Source organism: Rattus norvegicus, chromosome 4 (assembly GCF_036323735.1).
Source record: "Rattus norvegicus strain BN/NHsdMcwi chromosome 4, GRCr8, whole genome shotgun sequence".
NCBI classification, from domain to species: domain Eukaryota; kingdom Metazoa; phylum Chordata; class Mammalia; order Rodentia; family Muridae; genus Rattus; species Rattus norvegicus.
Window position 1 is genome coordinate 123301389 of NC_086022.1, and position 22301 is coordinate 123323689.

The 22301-nt window shown below is 54.0% G+C and overlaps 1 protein-coding gene across 1 annotated transcript in view; it reads right to left on the reverse strand.

Moving 5' to 3' along the window:
* Plxna1 (plexin A1) overlaps positions 1 to 22301 on the reverse strand; it is a 44968-nt gene that overhangs the window by 6224 nt on the left and 16443 nt on the right. The window contains exons 4-29 of the mRNA XM_002729398.6: positions 20460 to 20600; positions 19421 to 19521; positions 19064 to 19187; positions 18820 to 18973; positions 18327 to 18426; positions 16987 to 17101; positions 15058 to 15258; positions 13352 to 13448; positions 13082 to 13275; positions 12810 to 12961; positions 12607 to 12727; positions 12221 to 12357; positions 10997 to 11164; positions 10688 to 10781; positions 10098 to 10337; positions 9848 to 9991; positions 9257 to 9491; positions 8059 to 8201; positions 7283 to 7539; positions 7109 to 7175; positions 2203 to 2349; positions 1931 to 2090; positions 1221 to 1324; positions 886 to 982; positions 356 to 546; positions 80 to 249 (exon numbers count right to left, since the gene is read on the reverse strand). Coding sequence (XP_002729444.2) covers positions 80 to 249; positions 356 to 546; positions 886 to 982; positions 1221 to 1324; positions 1931 to 2090; positions 2203 to 2349; positions 7109 to 7175; positions 7283 to 7539; positions 8059 to 8201; positions 9257 to 9491; positions 9848 to 9991; positions 10098 to 10337; positions 10688 to 10781; positions 10997 to 11164; positions 12221 to 12357; positions 12607 to 12727; positions 12810 to 12961; positions 13082 to 13275; positions 13352 to 13448; positions 15058 to 15258; positions 16987 to 17101; positions 18327 to 18426; positions 18820 to 18973; positions 19064 to 19187; positions 19421 to 19521; positions 20460 to 20600 — 3854 coding nt within the window. The remainder of the gene's footprint in view (positions 1 to 79; positions 250 to 355; positions 547 to 885; positions 983 to 1220; positions 1325 to 1930; positions 2091 to 2202; positions 2350 to 7108; positions 7176 to 7282; positions 7540 to 8058; positions 8202 to 9256; positions 9492 to 9847; positions 9992 to 10097; positions 10338 to 10687; positions 10782 to 10996; positions 11165 to 12220; positions 12358 to 12606; positions 12728 to 12809; positions 12962 to 13081; positions 13276 to 13351; positions 13449 to 15057; positions 15259 to 16986; positions 17102 to 18326; positions 18427 to 18819; positions 18974 to 19063; positions 19188 to 19420; positions 19522 to 20459; positions 20601 to 22301) is intronic.

The window sequence follows — 22301 nt, forward strand, 5'->3', positions numbered from 1 at the left end:
TGGAAACTGGGAAGGTTCAGGGTGATCCTGGCCCTGTAAGGCTGGGCTCCTGGCGGTCCCACCCCTATGGTAGTCGCACCAATTGCTCTTCCAGGTATGGCGCACATCTGAGTCGTGGATCTGGTGCTTGTCGGCCTGCTCATCTAAGAAGTCAAACATGTACTTGATGGCCAGAGGCAGGGCTGAGCCACGGTGCGCCGTGCTGAAGATGGTCTCAAACAGGTCATCCACGAACTTCTGCAGTGTTCCCTGCGGGGCGAGGAGTGAGCTTCAGGGCTACCCAGGGCACAAACCTCCTAGGTGACCTGAATAGGTCTGTAGGAACTCTGGACTGGGCATCTTCACATACACCTACCTTAGTAGCCAGCAGCCTTGTCAGGTAGATCTCAGAGACCATCTTGCTGCCACGGTCGCCTTCACGTTGGTCCAGGTGGTCGTGGTTCTTGACCAGGTGCCACAGTTTTGTTCCACTTTCCAGGTCTGGCGTGATCATGGGTGTTCGTGAGCGTAGGCTGTCAGGGCTACTGGCTGTACGCAGCATGCTCTCTGCAGGAATAGCCTGTCAGCTGGCAGGGCTGTGTCCCTTACCCACGGCCAGACCCTGCCCTACCCCAGCCAGTTTCCTTCAGAGGGCACTAAGGCTCCTGCTAGTTATGTAGGGGATGGCCGGCCACTGTGGTCACATAAGCAGCACGAGGTCCCTTGTTTATAGGCTATGGGGACAGGCATTACTTCAGAATGGGAGGGAAGGCCAAGAGCCCAGTGACACACCACATGCCCCCTTAGTCCTGGCATCCGACACACTGACAGAGCACTAGGAAGAAGGGCAACCCATCCAGGTCCACTGTCCACCTACTACCTGCTTGCAGCCCTGCGGCCCCTCACCGTATCTGCTGAGGGACTTCGTGAAGGTAGAGGAGTTGGAGATGTTGTAGGCAGACGTCTGCTTGGGTACTAGTGCCACTGATGACCCATCCGTCACCTGTGGGCAGACATCAAGGATACAAGTCCCAGGGTGTCCTGCCCAACCTGGGGTTACCTAAAGACACCCATGGTTCTGCCCCCAGAGGCAAGTCATGCCACCACTCTGAGTCTCCATTGGGACCGTCCCAGGGTAGATTAATCACTCGGGCATGGCATAGTCCACAGCTGACTAGGCATGTTCCAGTTTAAGGGAAGGAAGCCCACGCAGTGGTCCCTGGATGGTGGCAGTGGGTCACCTGATAGTGAGCCAGCGTGTTCAGCCTCTTCCAGTCATTGTCAATTTTGGTGGTGACATCCTCATCCTGAAGGATGATGCGTGCCATGCGGCCCTGGCGCCACTCTACAGGAAGTAGGGTATTAGAGGTGGGACCCACCCCTTCTCTCCCTCCCTCCTTCCCTCCCTCATTTTCTCCATCCCTACCTTCTCTTCAAGCTCCTCATCCTACTGGTACATAAAACAAGGGATTGGGGAGACAGGAAGGCAGGGAAGGGCTTGCTCTGCACTTGAGGAAGAACCTGGGCCAGAGCCAGAAGCAGAGGCTCCTCTATGGACAACTACATTCACAGCTCAGAGGTGGCATGGTCTGCCCATGGGGTTGGCCTTTCTTCTGGTGCCTGGATGAGTCCAAGAGGTAGGCCCTGCTATACCCAGGTTCCAGTCTCAGCCATTCCAGCCACATCTCCTGTAGGATCCCAGAACTGTGTCCCACATCTTTTGACTTTCCCCAGTGCAAAGTCCTGTTCCTTCAGCCCTGACAGTTTCCCAGAGAATATCAAACTCACACCCTGCCTCTCTCCACAGGTCTTCTCCATCATTCTACTCTGGCCTGCAGACCCTAGTTTACCCTGTCACCTCCCTTGAAGTGTTTGTTGAATGACTTCTTACCATCAGGACAAGGAGCCTGACCTCTGACCAACATCACAGGAACAATGGCCCACCACTCACCCAGGTCCATGTCCCCAGCCTTGGGCCGCTGTGAGTAAGGCACACCCTTATATACAGCATCTAGTAGCTTCTCCTTGACCTGGGTCACGGTGTCACAGTTCAGTCCCTTCACAGGGACCTCAGGTGCATTCTCATGTTCAGGGTTCACACAATTCAGGGTCTGTGTGTGAGGAGGGTGTTACGGTAGCATCAGTCACACCCCTCATTTCTGCTAGTCCTGTTCACTCAGTTCAGTGTCACTGGAAGGGAAGGACCCAGGACTGGGGGCTCACCAGGGTCTTGTAGTCAATCTGCTGCCGAATGAGCTTGTCTTCGCTCAGAGAGTAGCGGGCCTCCCCTGTGATGGCATCAATAGGGCCCTTCTCCATCTGCTGCTTGATGGCACAGTACAGCATGAAAAGCGGCTCCCCAGCACACTCCTGTGTGGGTGGTAGGGTATGAGGTTGGGCTAGGACCTGGTTAGGCCTTTAAGGGCTATCTAGCTATTTCTAGCGGCTCCATCTCCTCATGAAGGCAAGCCTGTCTCTAGAGCCAGCACCAGGCAAGGAAATCTAGCGAGCATGACACCCCCAGTGTCCTTATGACTAGAGACACATACATCCTTGAAACACTGCCCTTACTGCTCACCGGTGTGCCCATGATCTGTGGGTGTCTGGGGACCCACCTCGCCAGAGGTCCAGCATCACTCAGAGCATGCTTTCACCATGGTCACCAGCACAGACACACTGACTCCTGACTCCTCATCTCCAAGGGGCAAAGGAACCCACAGACTGGTGCCAAGGAGAAACAGGGACTGGTGGGGTAGCCAATGCACACTTGGCAAGGGCCTACACTGTCCCTACTCTCAGCTACCTGTCATCCGGCTCCCTGCACTGCAGGTGTGGGCCAGGAGAAGGGCCATGTTACTCAGCAAGGTGAGTGAAGCAGACGCTGAAGCTCAGACTGGTCCATGGCCCGGAAGGCTCACTCAGGACTGCTGGAGTCACTCCTCACAGTGGCCACTGGCTGAGAATTCCTAGATGGGAGGCTGGCCCAGGTGGTCCCTTGGCAAGCCCATGCTGACTCTGTTCCTGTACCCAGATGTTCTAGCCCCTTGTTAGCATCTGAGGCAATTAAAGAGACAGCTGCTAAGGAACAGCCAGGAGTATAGATCATCTTGAGACCTTCAGACAACACTCCTGTCTTTGAAATTATGTTTCATTTGCAAACTTGGTTTCATTAAGTCAGCCAGGAAGTAGGAGGGAGGGGGAGCAGGTTGGGACTCAGAGCCATCAATAACCGCCTCTTTTGGCAAGCACTACCTCACATGGTTTCCCCAGGTTAGATGTCTGCCCTTGGGTTCCTGAGCAGAGTTAAAGGAGCACAGGGGGCAGGCCAGTGCCCAACCTTGGATACAGGCCAGCCCAATCCTAATGCATCTGCCCCAGAAAAGCCAGGGCTTCTCTGAGAAAGCTCAGACCTGGAAGGTAGCTGTCCCCAGGGCCAGCATGGACCATCATTTCACCAGGCTTTCCAAGACTGTGAAAGAAAGGTCAGAGACGGGAGCCCAGGGAGGAGGTGGGCCCTGAATGAAGCAGTCCTAAGCCTAAGGGCTTTTTCTCTCTGGGCCTCATTTCCCTGTTCTATGGCAGGGGTAGGTAGGGCTCCACCTTCCTCTCAACCCTGCTGAGAAGGTGCAGAGAACAGTTCCTTCATAGAGAGAGACAACAGGCCAGGAGTGCAGCTCAGTAAATAGGGTACAGTACCAACACTCATCTGCAAGGGAAGTCAAGGTCAACCCTACCTCAACCTCGGGTCATGTGCTTCACCTGTAGCATAAAAGCTGCAAATTATGGAATGTTGTTATTTAAACAACAACAAACACCCCTACCATATACTAAAGAAAAACCCTAGAAAACACAGAATTGAGGCTTCAAAGATCAAAGTGGCTGGTCAGACAAGTTGTTTGACTTGAATAAACGGCAGCCAAAGAAGTGCTGTCTGTCCTCGTGCCCTCTCCAGTGATGGTGTCACGGCACCCAGGCGAGGAGAGGGTCTAGAGGCAGCACATCTTATGCCCAGGCACCTGCGCTCACTCTGGAAGCCCACAGAGCAGACAGCTCCAGCAGAAGCCGGCTGTGTTGGGGAAGAATTCACAGTCCCCTAATACCCTCTGCCAGTGTGACAGAGGACAGTGAAAGTGATGGCACAGTGGTCACACCCTGGACAATATGCAGCTGCCAGGAGGGCAAGCACCGTGTGCCAGCTTACCTGAGGACATGGGCTCACCCTACCTGGGAGTGAGGAGCAGAAGCAGGGTGGGGTACCAGGGCCCCCTGTGAAGAGCACCCAGGACGGGTGTGACAACCACAGCCTGGGAGGTGAGGCGGGTAGGGGTGGGAGGGCTCACTTAAGCCAGAATTTTGGGCTAGCATGTCAATGCAGTCAGAACTCGACAATAAATCTGAATAAAATCCATTCCTCTACCTGCAGATGTTTGCTTCAATTAGATTCAGTGACACTGGCTATTGATGATTGTGACCATCTGAGCAGGGTCCCTGCCCCTTTTACCTCACAGGGGCTATTGTTGACAGTGTCCTGATAGACAGGCATAGCAACTGCCTTGCTCATACACTCTAGTCACATGTATCTGTGAGCAGGGGATGGGCTTAAACCCTGCCCAAGTGCTGACTCATGAGAAGGCCATGCATTTAGCTCTTCCCTCTGTCCTCCCCAGTCCAAGTGAGCTGTGCGTGTGGTATGGCTATGCTGGCCAGAGAGGGTGATCACTAGGGTAGGAAGGGACAGTTCATGCTTCTCAGAGTGGTTCATGGCTTAACATGCTTGCATTTCTGTAACAGTTGTCCATTACATACTGTGTGTTGTAGCTGGCCACAAGCAACTGACCCAAGGGAAAGCACAGTAGCAGTGTAGGCTGCACACGTCTGTCATTAGACAGAGCTCTGCAGCCACACATTTGAGTTAAACTAGTCAGCAATGCAAGGGCATCACGGACAATTCTGCTTAGAGGGCATCCTCATATCAGTCAAATTCAGAGGCAGAAAGGTGGTAGAGTGGAGGGAGGGGAGAGGGACAAGGAGTGTGTCATGAAGGCAGATTTCAGTCTTGCAAGATGATAGCAGATGATATTGACAGGGCTGCACTTTACAGATGTATTCACTCCAGTGGCTAAAGCACGAAGGTCATGAGTTTGAGGCCAACCTGGGCTATCTAGGGAGGCCTTGTCTCAAATAATAAGGTAAGGGTTAGTGAGATCACTCAGCAAGTGAAGGAACCAACTCTGCTAATCTGAGTCTGATCCCTGGGACCCACATGGTCAAAGGAGAGAACTCATTCCTCTAAGTTGTCCTCCTACTCCCACATGTGCATTGTGGTATATGCCCACATAATAAAGAAATAAAAATGTAATTTTAAAGAAATCTAGAAGGTAGTGCATTTTCTTATATTTTTGGTTGTGAGCCTAGCCTTTAACGGCTGAGCCATCTCTCCAGCCCGGTAGTGCATTTTCTATTATGTATATTTTAGTCCAGTAAAACATTTTTTAAGTCTGTGGCATGGTAAAAAGAGACCAACTATTGAGCCATGAAAGGTGGAGGAGCTGGTCTTATGACTGAAAGAAAGCACTCTGGAAGGCTATGTAGAATGTGACTCAAGCCTTAGACTCCAGAGAAGGCAGAACTACAGGCAAGAGAATCTGCTGGGCAGCTCAGGGAAGGGAGGCACTGAAATATATCTTCTCTCAGCACCAAAAAGCAGGCATGTGTCAGGAGGCCTATGTGTGGCTCAGTGGCCAGACAGGGATAGAATAAGCCCAGGCCAATGTGGGCTCATTCCTGGAGTATCGGTTTTCACTATACAGCAAAAAAGGCCACACAAAAACCAGAGCTGAAAGGAGACTGAGAGGGCCTAAGAGTAAACCTGGAGCAGATGGCCCACTTGATTTCTCAGAAGCTGTGCTTCCTCCCTTTCTGCTGCTCCCCCATTGCCTTGTTCCCCACCCCCATCATCATTCCTACACCCCTGACTGCCTTGAGATGTCAATGCCCCTCAGTGAGGCTGTCCCAGATGTCTGATGGCTCTGTTCCCTCTGCCCCACAATGACAGGTGCACAGCCAGCTCTGCCAGCTTCCAGAGGCAGTCTGCCTCCCTATACTGTAGCAGTAGATATTGCAGAACTGGCTCGGGATCTGAGATCCAGATTCCTCACTGTGGAGAATGAGCATCAAACAGGGTCAGCATGCGTCAAGGCCCAGCATGGGCACAGTTGCTGGAGTGCAGAGGCCTTGCTCAGACTTGCTTTAATGAGCATGTAAATAACTGTCCACAGGGCCACGCTTTCATAGATGTGCACATTAACTATTATGGGGCTGCTGTACACGCAGATCCCCCTCTCCTCAGCTGTCTCTGTGCCATCCAGGTCACTTTTCTCCATCTCTGGTCCCTCAGATCTTCTGTCTCTCACTCACTACCATGTCCTATCACTGGCTCTCCTCCCAGCAAGTAAAGGCATCCAACCCATGTGCTGCCACTTCTGGGTCATCCAGAGCTCAGCAGCAGCCTACTGGGGGAGGACAGAGTCCAAGTGCTGGCAGACTCAGTACCAGCCCACCCCTGTCCTGCTGTACTACTTGTCACTGAATCCACGGAGCACTGGATAGGGCTATACTCCCTGGACGACCCACTGTTCCCACTTGTGACATATGTCCCATTGGCCACAAGGTCAGAGGAAGTCAGAGACTTTGGAACTATGTAATTATCCAGTCTCTTAAGTGTAGGCAACCAGTTCAATCAACCAGCCCACCCTGTCACCTGCAAGGATTCTGGGAGCTCTGGAGAGCCAGAAGCCCAGGATGGACTTACGCCCCAACACGGAGCTCTCGAGGCCGGTGTCAGGCCCTCAGAAGCCTGTCTAGGTATAGTCCCTTCTGAGCCTGGCAGCTAGTTCCAGGTACCAAGCAGGCATCCAAGCTTACATCCAAACTCCAGCTTAGACACTGACTTCAGAGCATGAATGTCTATCCTCCCTCTGTAGGTAGCAAGCATCAACACAAGAAACAGCTAAGAGCAAGTAGTCTAGGTTGCTGGGCTGGGACACCACACCTAGGACCTGGCCTCTGCCTTCGTGCCTTCCTCCCCATCCCAACCCTTCCCTCCACTCATTGGGCCCCGGAGGCCTACCTTAAGGAACTTATACAAAAGGAAGGTGAACCAGTTGGTTAACATCTTCTCCGCCACTGATTCGGTCCTGTGGAAAGAGCAGCAAATGGCAATGAGGAGTCACCTCCACCATTCCAGCAGGCAGGTCCCAGGACTCCCATGGTGACCCCACCAGCCAGGCTTGCCTCCCTGTACCTCCTCAACAGGAGCTTGGGGTGGTTCTTGCTTTCCAGGTTCTTCTCGATGAGGTCGGAGAGCAGCTGCTTTAGCACTCCTGTGGCATACTCCATCTCACCCTGCAGGGCCGTCATGATGAGCGAGGCCACGTTCCCACGGTCACGCATAGAGAAGCTACGCTGGGCTTCCAGTGTACGGATGAAGGTTAGCAGGAAATGCTTCTTGGTCAACAGCTGTCCAAACAGTGTCAGCGACTTCTCCACATTGGCCTGCACCTGGGGGCACACAGGCCTGCTCAGACCACAGAGGCACACAGCTTCAATAGCTAAGGCAGGGGAAAAGCCTTTTGTGACACCGAGCTACTTGGGCCAGGAACACACAGGTAGGCCAGATTGCCCTCACTGCAGTGAAGCTCAGCACCTACATCCTCCAAGGGACTCAGGCAGGTGAATGGCAGCAAAGCCCCACACAACCAAGTACAAGGAGAGGAACCAGGGTCTTAGGCTAAAGGGCGGTTAGCTTGGGTGAGGCCTGGGGCACTGTTCTAAGCTTAGGGTCTCCTTCCAGCCTCCTGAAGCACTATGGGCAATGGTGTCACCCAAGGCAAGCTACCTGCCCCAGAAATTGGGTCCCTGCCCCAGAGCTCAGGGTCCCAACCTTGTGCTGTCTCCAACATGGGTCAGCCTCCATACTCTCAATGTGGCCAAGCTCTTCAACTTTCTCTGGAAGCCATATTATCCCCATGCTCTTGGCTGCCCAGCAGCCCCCAGGAACCTCTAAAGTGGCAGTCCTACCTCCATCTCCTTGAGTACAGGATGGTCCTCAATCCCAGGAAATAGCACTCGCATGGCATATGTGCGGTAGTCAAGGAACGGGATGCCAGCACCATCCAGGTCGCTGGTCAGCTCATGGATGTCTGTCTGTAGCTCTGCAAAGGCTGTGCCCAAATGTGGGGTCAGGGGCAATGTGAGGTTAAGGGCAGCACACTTGAGGTTCCCCTTCCCCTTCTCAGTCCTGGTCTGCCTACTGTGGACCAGGATCACTGGTCCTGACCTTAAAGAAACCAAGTGCCTTTCTGTGCCTCGGTTTCCCTAGTTTAGGACCAAACATTTTCTTCCTCTCTACTATCATGAGATTAGCTAGCTAAGAGTAAAAATGGCCCCAACATTGGCTGGGTAGGAATAGGAAGTCCTTTAGCCAAGACCCAGTCCTGTGTAGAGGGGGTGACAGATATTCCAGTAATGCTCCCAGGGTCCCAGTCCTATGTTAGCCTCTGCCTTATACACATCATGGCCCCAGGGCCCTCAACACCATTATTTTAGCCCTTACCACCTCTCAAGGTCAAAGAAAACAGGGCATAGTGGCAGGCCCTATAGAACACTCCAGAGCTATGAGGTTTCAGCCCTGTAGTTGCCCTCTATCTGATCAGGAATCAGAGGGGCAGGGCAGGCTCTGGAGTACCCAGCAGGTTTGGTGAAGTGCTGTGGCTTCATTTCCTGCTTGCTGCCAGGCATCTGGCCTCCCCTCTCTGGCAGTTGTTGGCACAAATTGGCAGAGAAGATATGGATGTACACTGGGCTTTCAATCTCCCTCTATAGGTTGGAGTCAAGGGCCCCCATCCTCCAGTCCCAGGTCATATCTACTTCCTGTCCACCAAAGTGGTCTACAGGGCAGGTACCCAGTCAACCATGGGACTATCTGGGACTCTCGGGGGGCTGAGCACGATCACTTGTATGTACCCTTGCCTCACTATGTGATACCCAAGGGTGTGGGCACTGTTTCTGTGCCCACTGGGCAGACCAGGAGACTGGGACACAAAAGAGTAAGTGGCATAGCCCCTAGATTATAGCTGTTCATAAGGTGGTCCCTTTACAAGTAGGACAATTCTGCCATCTGTCATCTCCCTGGGACTGAGCCAGAGTCCAGTGGTAGTGACTGACTCAGTACTCAGATTCCCTCCCTGGCTCTGGCCCCACCCATCTCCCTGCTGACCTTCCTTGCACTCGAGGGCCACACGTGACTCCAGGTTGTCCATCTGGAGCTGCAGCCGCTTAAGGGTCCGGTCAGCATCCCGGGATTTGCGTTTGTAGGCGATGAGCACAGCCACGATGACCAGCAGCAAGAGGCCACCCCCCCCACCGATACCCACAATGGCCGGCAGTGTCAGCAGGCTGTCTGAGTACACCTGCAGCATCCCAGGTGAGAACTCGAAGCCCCCTGCCCGCACCTGCCAGAAGGAACAGAGGTATTCAGATGCATCGGCCCCTCAGAGCCTGAGGCCCTGTGCAATGGCGACAAAAGCGGCTAACAGGTACAAGATGCTGGGAGCAGACAGGTGCCCAGGTAGTTAACACACTAGCACTTGGCAGTGGGGCTACCAGTGGGAGAGGGGCTCCAGTGGGAAAGATGGCAAGGACTGAATGGGGTTGCATTAGAACTCAGTCCGTGGGGATTTTCTCAGAGGTGGGGTTGCTCTAAGTGGGGGTAGGGTCAGTAGGTCAGGAGGGTGGTTCCAAGAGGCCATAGATAGGCTGTGATAGGGAATTCCTGGCTCTCTGTATAAAGAAAAGTTAGAATATGTACCGTGACTTTGTGCTGCCCCGTGAGGTTGGGTGCTTCACACAACAGCTGTGTCTCAGACACGGTGAGGATACAAGGCGTGGAGCCGATGAGCACCGTGTAGTTGAGCCGGGAATTGCCAGGAGCAGGTGGCAGGAGATTCCGCCCCTACAGCGGTCAGGGTGAAATGAGGGCCAACCCTGAGGTCTCTCCACAAACCCCGCCCTAGAGCAGCCTCTGCAGCAGGAGGCCACGGTGGCTTGTTGAAACCTACCTTAAGAATGAGCGGGGAACTGGGCTTCAGCTCCAAGAGCCCAGTAGGGCTGAGTGGCTCCAGTACAGGGTCCGGGTAGTAAAGGAATGAGGAGCTGTTGAGTACCAGCAGCGTGCGGACATTGTCCATGATGAAACCAATCTCATCTGGCCGCTCTCCTAGTTCTGGCGGGCTGCGCTTTGGGTTGTCTATAGACGGCGCCCGGCACACCATGGTGGTGTCATTGTACACCATGCAGCTCTGGGACACAGGTACCAGGATCTCAGGCAGGCTGTCTCTCCCACTGTGGGCCAGCTACCCAATAACAACCCCACCCTAGGAAGGACAGCTCCCTGTGTAGATGGTCTAGGCACCAAGGGGACACATGTTCAAGATGCCCATTCTCTGTAGGCTGAAGGCTAGACAGGCCCAGGGATCACCCCTGGCTGACCACTTTGTCCTCAAGGCCTCAGCACAGACAGGTAAGTCCAGTGAGGCAGAAGCAGGAGTGTTGGCAGCAACAGTTACCAGTCTAGGAAATACCCATGTGGACAGGACGGGAGGGAGAACAGAGTGAGGTAGGGGATCAGACGTCCAGGGCATCCACTCACATTTTCCCTCTCAATGCCTCCATACTTGGCCCGGATTCGAGGTTCACGGACGGTGGCCAGATTGGTGCCTGTGACTGTTAGGAGGGTCCCACCACTAAAGGAAGAAGAGAGGAATCAGACAGTGCCCGAGGCCTAGAAATACAAGACAGATGCAATCTCTTCCTGCATGAGCAGGTGGGTCAGAGCTCAGCCAGAGTACTGCTTGCCAGGGTTTTAACAACCCCAGGAGGCTGCCGGTGAGCAAACCCCTACACAACACCCTGGAGAGGTACTCCCTGACCCACAGTGGCTCCACAGTAGGTCTCCCACCTGTTGATGCTCCACTCAGGGTCGATCCTCAGGATAGTAGGGTCTTCAGTATAGTTGTACTTCACCTCGGGGTTGGAGAGCTGGGCACGGTTGATGTTGATAACAATAGGGGCACTGCCAGGGGTCTGCCCGGGAGGTGTCAGGCATCGGATCTCTCGTGAGTTTCTCCTGGGATGGGGTCAAGATGGGTGAGGGCACTGCGAGGCAACATGTCAACACATCAGCAGCTCTCCACTGGTGGCTGAGAACTGGTTCCCGGGGAAAGGCTTGGGCCTCCCTCAGGTGGCTACTGGATGACTACTCTGGCCTTTGAGTGCCAACCAGTGTTGGTCCTACCCTAAACCCTGACTGGCTTCTTTCCTTCCTCGCTTGGGTCTCATCTACATTGAGCTGTACATCTCCCTTGGTCTTGCCCTCCACTGTACTCTAATGACATAATCTCTAATGTAGATGGATGAAATAGATCCTGTCTACTGCGGCTGGCTATTCAGGAGACCCTGGCCAGGCTGTCTTCTAACAAGTACCAGCACTAGTACCAGTCAGCCATCCTAGTCCACCCTTCTCACCTGTCAGCACTGCCTTCTTCAGACCCCTGAGCATAGAGTCCCACTACCACTGGGTGCTTTGAACAAACCAGCTCCCTTTCCCTACTGTGCAGACACCTGGAAAAGGCCCTGTTCCTAGCAACAGTAAGCTGGCCTGGGGCATGGGGTCACAGGTCACCTTCATTAGCAGTCAGCAAGGCAATACCTGCTCTGAGGCTGTCCCTTGGCTATATCACCACAGCCTGGAGGCCTTATAGTCTCCAGGCTACAAACACCAATGATTAGTCTGATAACGGGTAATTACCACAGGAAAATATTTAAAGGGCCTTTCCATTATCATCCTTAATCTAAAATTATCTACTTTAAGCCTCAAAGCTTTTGTTACGATGTCTGTTTTCTCTATTAAACTTTTAAAAATACTTTTTATTTTGCTTGTAAGAAAGATGTCCCCTTCTTAGGAGGAACTACTGGAGGTAATAGTAGTACCCACTGAGGCCAGGCCACGCCCCCTTCCTACTCTGGAGGCTGGCCCCCCATCTCCATGGCAACCTTTCCTGTCTCTAGGTTTCCATAGAGATCACCCCAACCAGGTTTTCCATACCCGTTGCCCAGGCAACAGGAAGGGACAGCAGAGCCAGGAGGGAAAGCCCTGTGTCCCCTGACACCTCTCACCCCATACCAGGAGAAGGAGCAGGGCCGACCGCCAATGGACACAGCTACATCGCTGCCTGCATTCAGATGGCTCCCTTCAATACCAATCCAGGTACCTCCGGACAGAGGCCCCCGGGAGGGGCTCACACGGTAGAAGGTGGGTGTCTGCAGGAAGATGACTTGTTAGAGGAATTCCCTCTTAGAAGCATACGCTAGCATCTAGGCCTGTCACCCTGTGTTCCAGACAGGCAACCCTGGGGTAGGAGTAACCACTCCCTTGTAGCTGGGCTGAGCCTGCATATGGGCAACTGGGGCAGTGTCCTATATTAGAGGTGAGTCCAGGCCTATTTCTGCAGTACCCTTAATTACTTTCTGGGGGCAGCAGGAAGCAGAGGGCAGTAGGGTGGGGCTTACCACAAAGGTGAAGCGCTTGGGGGACAGAGCTCGGTAGTGGAGGGAGCAGTCCCGCACACACACCTCCACCAGGGCATCATGGGCTCGCAGTGTGCTGGCATCTCCGATCTCACACACAATCCTGTGGGCATAGTGGGGCTCAGCACTTCAAAAATGCTCCCCAGGCCACCTAAGCCCTCACCACCCACCCTAGTCTGCCTTACTGTTCTGCACTGATGTACTCGCTCTCCACAGGGCTGCAAAGCACCTTGCCCACGTGCACGCCTAGCCGCACATCCTCAAAACGGAGGCCCAGATTCTCACCGGTGATGGTTAGTCGAGTCCCTCCCTGCCGAGGGCCTGTCTCTGGGGACAGCTGCAGGAAGGCAGAGGCTGGGGCGGACATAGCAAGGTCTACCGTGCCAGGTGGGAGATGATAGGTGGGGCTTAAAAGGGTGGGGCTGAGCAGGTGTTGGACTGGGTCTCTAGCTCCTACCTTGAGAATCTTGGGGTCTGTGCAGCGGCTGCTGCCGTGGTGGGCATGCATCCAGGAGGCTGGTGAGTCAGCTGGGCAGTGGTGTCGTAGGGAACAGCGGCGCTCAGCTACACACCAGCCACACTCAAAACGCGGGTCCGCCTTGAGGCAGAGGCCGCAACTCTGGCGCAAGGCTGGGCACTTGTAGAGGTGGGCTATAATGGTGGGAAGGTTAGTCAGCATGGACCCACACACCATCCACCCACCCAGGCTGACAGCCCTGCTACTGACCCTGGATGTTCTGGGGGTTGTCAATGACAAAGTTGCCATTCCACACAACCGACAGGTTCACAGGCAGGTCGCTGACATCATTCCCCTCATAGGAGTACTGTTGGAAGAAAGGACAGTGGTCCTGCTTAGGGTGGTGGGCCACACCCCCATGCTACACGGAGGGTTAATGGTGCTTATGGGGGCCCCTCAACATCTCCGAAACGGACTACTATGGGCCTGCCGACAAGCAAGCTGCACGAGAATACACAGCTCTTCTGGTCATCTTTCCATACATGGCTTCTCTTCTAGCTCCATGGTCCTGCTCCCTCCTGCCAACTTCTATCTCCTACAGCCATGGAGAAACCACATCAATTGCCAGTCTCCATCTATTATCCTCCAAGGCTATCTCAGACACTACTTCCAACAGTAGGGCCATTTTGCCTGAGGGGTGCAGTCAGCGTCTGGGAGAGTAGGGCTGAGTCCAAAAGCATCAGGGAAAGCTCTGTGAACAAGAGTCTCTGCTGAATAGGCCAGGACTTTTGAGGTGTGAGGTCTTTGTGACCCCACAGCCTGAGCACAGGTCAAAAGATCACTGTCCTGGGGAATAAGTGCTGTTTTCACTTCTCCCTGGCTGGCTTGCACTTAGGGTAACAGTCCCTCTCAAGGGTGGGGCCTGGGCTTAGCTGCCTCCCACTTTCTGCAGTTGATGATCTCAGTTCTGCATTGTGTTTGGGCCCAGGCATGCGGCTTGGCATCTCAAAGGGGTGGCTCAGCAATTCATCACTGTTTTATCTCAAGGAATTTAATTGGATCCTATCAAATTTCCTGATACCCTTTCTTCCCTTTAAACACTGCTGAAGGGAAGATAAATGGGGGTCTGCAGAGAAGAAGACAACAAAGACAGGGATGGAGAGACACAGGAAGCAGAAGCAAGAAAAGGGGGTGATAAGAGTCAGAGGGGAGTGTGTGGGGTGCAGGATATGCGAGGAGTGAGAAAGAGAAGGACGGGAAGTCAAAGGGGAGAGTGTAGCCTTTCCTGTTAGGTGGAGAGCTGTCTACTTTGACCTCAACTCCTGCCTGGTAGGATACCCCTGTTAGCCCAGGGCTGCTGGAACCAGGGGGTGGGGACAACTAAAGTCTTGACTGTTTCAAAAAGTTCACTGTTCTGACTATACACTTCCTGAACAGAGGGGAAATGAGGCCTGGCAGCAGTCAGGAGCCAGAGGAGAGCTCAAAACCTGAGCTCAGGTGTCCCGTGCACATCCCGAAAGGGTTTGTTTTCTAAAGGACTCTGCTCTGGAAAAGTCCTCAGTAGCAGACTTGGTAAACTCAGTGACAACTTTGGGAATGTCGCTGTGAGGTAAGAGATTTCCACCATGGGTTTTCCCTACCCATCCAGCAAGGCCACTTGCTGATCTTCAGATGGCCATGGTGTGTATAGTCTTTCTTTGTGGCCAAAGACACAGGCTATGGTCCCTTTACCGGGCTATTTCACTTAAGAACCTGATGGTGCAGCCCCACCACCATCCCAGTCAGCTACACCACCCACACTTGCCCAAGGACTCAGTATTGGCCAGGAAGCCAACAGAGCCCTCAGACCTGAGGGTTCACCTCGCCACATAAGTCATCTTGGCTTTTTTTTGCTAACAAACCAGGACCAGGTGGGCAATGGCCCACTCCAAAGCATGGAGCACCCCACCTGGCCCACCCGACTGCTATTCTCTCACCGAGGAGTTCTGGCATTGCAGGCTGGAGCTGTTGAAACGTAGTGCAGTGACTCGGGCCGGGTTGCCTGGGATGTGGAAAAGGCACTCGTACCCTCGCTGACCTGACTGTGGCTGCGGCAGGTTCCGTGCGGCCAGGGTGATGGGCTTCACCACACCCACTGGCACATAGATGTGAGTAGAAGGCAGGATCTGTGGGCAGTCCTGAGGGCAGCAAAGCACTGGCTGAGCTAGGTCTGGTGGCAGCAAGAGGTACAAGTCCCACTGTGCCCCAGGATACGGTGGCTCGCAAAGCCCAGGTTCCCTGTGCCACTATGCATCTGCAAACACAGTGGTCTTCAGGTCCTGCTCCCACCAGGCTGTGGCTGCACCGGCTAGCCTTTTACTCATGCCAGATCCTAGGACCCCACTACTCAGTCTTGGGGCCACAGGTACCCCATCTGGCCCACAACTGCAAAGACCCAAAGCAGGAGCCAAAAACAGGGTGCTGGGGTAGCAGGCTCTCAGCTGGGGGCCTGGGAAATGTAAAAATAGCCCGGGGCATGTAGAAAAACAGCCAGGCCCCCAGGGCCAGGGCCTCAGTGACAATAACTGACGCAATGCCCGGCTTGCTTGCAGCATGGCTGGCAGCAGCCTCAGGAGGAGACACCCTGTGGGAGCGTGCGGAGCAGCTTTAAATAGGGATGCTGAAAACAGGCCTGATCCCTGGGGACTGACTGCCTTGGCTCCCAAGATGTAGGCCCAGGGTCTGCTCTACAGGGCCTGGTAGAGCCTGACTCTAACCCAGCCTCTCATGGTTTGACCTTAGAAGATCTGGACAGGCTCAGTGGGGGAGACTGGTGAAGACACGGGCATGCAGGGCCACATCCACATTGCTGTCTCCCATACCATCTGAGGAGCACTTGGTGACTATACCCCAAGACTCAGGCTGTGATGGGACCTAGCTGAGAGAACAGCATCAACTTAGGCTTAGCCTCCCCTACCCCACCCCCCACAACAGTCACGCAGAGCTGGGCTTACCATCCACCTAGTATAACATACCAGGTCCAGAGCCCAGCATTGCTCACTGACCCCTGCAATACCTCTGTGTGAGTGGAGCAGACAGAGGGCAGAGATGGCTGAATGGAGCCTAGGCAGATCTTCCTGCATGCCCTACTAACCCAACACTGTCTTCCCAGCTCTCAGTCTGCCAGCCACATTCTGGATGGAAGACCTGCTTGGGTCTCCGGGGATAGCTTCCACCTCACCTGGCCTCCTGTATCCTATCCATGCTAGGAGAACATCTTCTAATTATGGTTCCTAGAACTCACAGGCCAAAATGAGTGGAACCTGTGGGGCTCACAGGGTCAAGCTGAATTAATCCCACCACCTACTTGTACCTCAGGTCCTGCTGACAGGAGGTCACAGAGCCTTTGGGGTATATTGGCTTAGGGACCAGCAGCCCTGAAAGGTCTAACTAATTCCTTGTTTCTCAGCAGCCCAAGGCATGCCTGGGAGACACTGGCCAACACTGTGGAGTGGAGCTGGTGTCCTTGCCTAAGGGTTCCTGATTGTGCCTTCACTTCAGGACCAATCTGGAAGTAGCCAAGACAAGGGGATATTTAAGGACTCGGGTCAGGTTCCTAGTCATCTGACCCACAGCCCTCCTCCTCATGCAGACAAGTCTACTTCCCTGTTCGGAACTCATCCTAGGGCTTAGCAAGGGAGAGAAGCTATGAGTGAGACCCACCAGGCCACTGGGGAGGCCATTCTCCATCCATACAGCAAGGACCACAAAGGACACCCATGATCTCAGGCTATGACATTCAGGAAGTTGTCCCCACCTTGGTCACACCTTGGTATACAACTGGTACCCTAGCCACCCATGGGTATTGTGATACCCTGAAGGTCACTGGTACTTATGAAGCCTTCAGGTCACTTACCCAGCCTTACCTCAGACATGTTGACACGGCCTTCCAGAAAGGCACAGTCAGCCGCATTGTTGGTACAAACGTGGCGGTATTTGCACCAGTGGCAGGGGAAGGAGCCATTGACACATGCCAGGCAGCTGCAGGGGAAATGGGATAGTTAGGCCTAGGGAGTTTCAGCTTGTGCTTCCACCATGAGGACCTAGTGTGATACTTCTCCTTGGAGTGTCACCTCAGGGCCTTTGCTATGGCTGCCCCTGGCTGAGAAGGTCATCAGACCTACTGCCTGCTGCACAGGCCTCATTGAGAATGGTCTTACCTCCCCCGACTCTCTTCCTCTTCGACACAGTGCTGGTCACTGCAGTGACTCCTGGCCACCATGACAGAACCAGAATGTCCTGACAAGTATACCAGAGCACATGTCACACTCCCCACTTCAATGGGCTCAGGCTGGTGCACGCCAGGAGTGGCTCCCCCTTGACTGCTCAGATCTCAGTTCTCCTCCGCCTGTTCTATCCAAACCTATTCTACTTGGGTAGGTAGGAGCTATTAAAATGTGCATCTCACAAGCCTGGGGGCTTGCAAAGAGACAGCCTCACGGCCTCCAGCATATGCCTCCCTGCTGCCCTACAGGCCAGCCCTATCAATTCTAGTCACCTAGCTCCTGAAGACAATTCCGAGAAAGCCCCAGGAGTCTCTCAATAAATGAAAGCAAGATTGAAGAGTCAGCTAACCCCATGTCCCAGGCCAAGTCTGATAAAATTCTCTCTGAAGTTCCCACCCTTCCTTGGCCTTCTCAGGACCCTCTCTTGACCAGTGTGGCTAGTAATGGACCTTAATATGACCTCAATTTCCTTGTATCTGAAGCCAGTTGCTCACAGTCAATATGGGAAGAAGCAAACAATGCTGCCCCTGCCCAACTCCCTGTGCCCACCCAGAAGACCCAAGAACTAGGCAGAAGCCAATGCCTGGGGGTCCTACTGTGCAGCAACTATTTCCAGGCCAGAGTCAGCACCGAATTGTCTGTCATATCTGGGTTCCATAGTGGCCCGGATCAGCGTCTCCCTCGCAGCCCCTGGCCCCACTCTGGTGGCCAGTGGGACTTTTCAGGGGTCATCTCTCACTCTTCTGCCCAGTTCCTAAAACAGCTCTCCACAGGTGCTACAATGCCAGCCATAGTCTCCTTCCACTCTGCCCTCAGGGCCTTGCCCAGCTAGCTCTTCAACTGCAGGCTGCTTTTGTGGGGCCTCTTATTCTGTCTGCTTGACTGGATGTCAGCTGCAGGAGAGCAGGCCTGCAGAGAAGTGTCTGCAGTAAGACCACAGGGATGCGACTGTAGCAAGGGCAAGATCTTGGGACACTCACGACTGGTGAACACTGCAGTTATAGAAGACAAAGTCCACAGATGCAAACTTCTTCCCTGTCTCCTTGGACTTGAGGTAGAGCTTCACCACCCGTTGGTCTCCTGTAGAACATGAAGGCTAAGCCACCAGGGCCACAGACCACAGACCTGGCACCCACAGAGAAAGCCCAGATATAAACTGACCCATCACTCCTCTAGCCTAGGCCCCAAGTAGCTGATGTCCCTTCCTTAATTGACCAGTAAGGAATCAGAACACAGATCCCCCATGAAGGTTGGGCTAAATGGACTCACTGGCCTACCTGCCAAGCACTGAGTGAAAATGGACCATAGCAGGCAGAAAGGCCTGTGCTCATACCACCACTAGGCTCTCCTTAAATGTAGCACTGATATCCCCACCTCCACTCGATCCCTTCTGAAGCTCTGTCTGGGTCCACACACCTCCTGCTTTGACTCTCCTGTGCCTGCTACTGCTGAGCAGGAAGAGCACACACTCACCCTGACCCTGTGTGATGGGCGCCACTTCCCGGGCAGAAGGTGAGTGGCAATGGATGCGGCCATCTTCCAGGATGCTCTCAGTCTCCGTGAAGTCCTCAAAGGAGCAGTTGACACCAGCTGAGAGGTCAGGCACGTTCCAAGCCTGCAGCACAAGCTGGTGTGGCAGAAGGGATGGGTAAGTGGTTACTGCTCCACTTGCTCCACCCACTTCTCCCTCCCAGCCACCTCCAACAGCAACACTCACCGGCACCTGGGACATGGTGACTGACACATTGCGTGGCTGGACAGTCAACTGCACACACTGCAGCAGGTCAGAGGCAAAACGCTGGGGCTCTTCTGCCCGCTCACAGGCATCCTGCCTAGAGCAGCTGCAGGAAGATTAAGCCCAGGTTGGGCTTATAGATCCAGAGGCTCCAGGGTCACAGGAGAGTGGTCCCTAGGCTGAGGACATGGGCTCCTCTGCCCCCACCTGATGACATTCCTATCACTTGTCAGAGGGTCAAATAAGACCTAGGGCAGCTATGACTGAGATATATATAGCAGGCTTCAGGGCCTCTAGGAAATGTCACCCACCTCTTCAAGCCAGACCTCCCAGACTCACATGCTGTGCAGGACACACCAGCCACAGTGGGGGTCCCGAGACCCCAGGCACAGCTCACAGGAAGTATACTGGACACAGCTTTCCACAGGCACCCGCGTCACCTGGGGAAGGATTGTAGTGTGAGGCCTATCTAGGCCCATCCCAGGCTCCTAACCCATTCTGAAGCTCAATGTACTCTAAAGTCAGGCTGGGTTACCCTGCCTTGGCCAAGTGGGTCAACAGGGTCAAGAGATCCAAGGCAGGCAGCTAGCTGAGACTTACAGCTGTGATTTCGTCTCCCACCTGTCTGGACTCCTTCATGGCCTGAACTACTGAGGAATGGAGACTTGTCAGCTTGGTGAAGGATTGGGGTCAGCCCTGGTGGTGCTCAGAGGGGCAGGCTAACTCTGGGTCTCCCCAGTTCTCAGGACCCAGAGGCAGAAACAGGAAGGATTGCAGAGGAGAAACAAGAGCTGACCATAAAGCCTAGCATCCTGCCTGTTCCCCTCCAACTACTACCTGTCCATCTGCCATAGGGACATCAATTTACACATAAGGGCAGGAATAGGCACCAAGTCAGTAAGGCTGGGCACGTAAGAACACAGCCTTGAAGACCAAGGCAAGCCAGGCTGGCCATGTCTCGCCAAGGACATAGCCACAACCCACTGTAGACAGCCAGAGCCTGAGGCAGCTAAGCCCAGCCCAGAGTCCCAGTTCAATCCTCCAAAGGCACCTGTATTTGGACAGTGCAGTCACCCAAGTACCAACTTCCATGGCTAGAGGTCACAGGGAGAGAAAAAGGGCCTTCCATACCAGGCCCTGGGGAGTCTGAGGCTACACGGATGGCATGGAGCCCTCATAAGTACACCTCCTAGAACAGATCCACTGTTCATCTGTCTATAGTGTGACATGTCAGGTTTTATAGCCACCTCTAGGGGAAAAAGCAGCCTCATGACTCCAAGCAAACCATTCCTCAGTTTCCTTATGACTGAGCTCTCTGACTGGAGATCCCACCCCAGCCACCCTAAAAGCTTATGGCCGAGCAGCCAGCAGCACCCACCTGCTTCTCCGTCATAGCATAGAGGTACTGGTGGTTGGGGCTGAGGACCAGGTCACGCAGGATCGGGTTGCCCTCCTGAGCCACCACACTCTCATAAGCCAGGGCTGGCCTGCCGCTGGGGTTTGCCAGGTCCACCAGAATCTGTGGAAAGGATGCTCAATGAGGCAGGCCAACAACACTCTATCCTAGAGCCACCTCACCTGATGCAAAGGGGCCAAGCCCTCTAACAGGCACCTCCCCACCAAAGCCCTGAAAGAACCAGGCTGGTTCAGAATGAGCCAAGGCTGACCCGGTTCACCCCAAGGACAGGGAGATAGGACAAGACACACCGGACAGGAGGTGTGCCTTGGTTCCTCTACCAGTGTAGACACCAAAACTCGGTGGTAAGATATATGTGGGCTATAGTTCCTACGATCAAGCTCCAGGGATCCTGGCAAGTAGGAACCTCTTTCACGGGTCACCACAAGGCTTGTGAAAGAAAGCAGGTTTGCGGTAAGAGGGCAGGTAAAGACCTTATGATCAGTATAGCCAAGGAACAAGAACAGGGGCTCACACATAGTGAGGCCAAGGCTAGCCTTGGTGCCTTGGGATGAGGGATAGCCCAGCAAGAAAATGGCAGGGAGAAAGGGATCTCATCAGCGCAGAAATATAGTTCAGATACCAAACAAGCCAGGCGCTAATTAGCCTGCTCCTCTCCTGCAGCCTTGGTGCTGCAAGTATTTTTAGTGCTTTTACCAAACAAATGTATTTAATTAACAGAGAGACCCATGGGGGCTTTCAAGATGGGACTCGTGGGGCGCGTCTGCCCAGCTCAGCCGGGCCCAGGCACAGTCTCCTGGCACAGGACCTGCAGCTTGTTTCTACCCACTCTGCAGCTAAGGCAGCCTACCATCTACCTCCAGCTTCCAACCTATCTGGCCTACCTCTCTCTATACTGGGTACAAGGCTGGAGTAAGCTTGGCCTTCTTTGTACCCCACAGACCTGGGGGCAGCAAGGGCAGCAAAAATCAGCACCCTGCTATAGGCTAGCTCTGTCAGGAGCTGGGAAGCAGGCCAGCTAGGGTGGGGCCTGTGTCTCTGGGCCAAGAGACTGCAGGCTGGGAGAAAGGGGGAGGGTCACATTCCTGAGAGCCTGGGCCACCCCCCACATCCGCTCAGCTGCCGCTCCACCAAGACAGGCTTAAGTCAAACCAGACCCAGAAGAGCTGGGTAAGTGGGGAGGTCCTGGGAGGCGTACAGGGGCTGGGCCAATAGTTGCCCAAACTTTATTCCTCTGGCCTCTGAATGGACAAGTAGAACAGCTAAGGTAGAAAGGTACCATAGCAGCCCAGGACCCCTGGAGCTGGCAAGGACACTAACCCTAACCTAAGCCTATACACCCCAGTTATGCCAGAGCAGGAGAGGGAGCCAGGTCCTGGTTGACTGCTAGAGCAGAGCATTCAAGCTAGCTCACACTGCTATACTAAGTGGGTAGCACTGCAGCCAGAGACAAGGATGGACTCACACACCAAACTTGGTTTAGATGTATCTGTTTTCCTACTCCTGACACAGGAATGAATCATGGACCCGCCCCCACCCCCAATGACAGAGACAAAAAAGCTTGCCTGAGACAGGTGCCAGGAAACAAGCCTGTTCCGTGGGCAGGGGACCGAGGACTCCAGACCAATGTCTTCCAAACCTCCAAGACCACAGCCATGACTCTACTCCCCCACACCCTAGACTTCCCCTACATCCACATCCCAGAAAGATCCCACCCTCCTCCCTCCTGGTTAGTAGCCCCAACATGCAGGGTGCCCTGGACAGAGACCTGGGGAGTTTCCTCCTGCCACAATGTCCAATGGA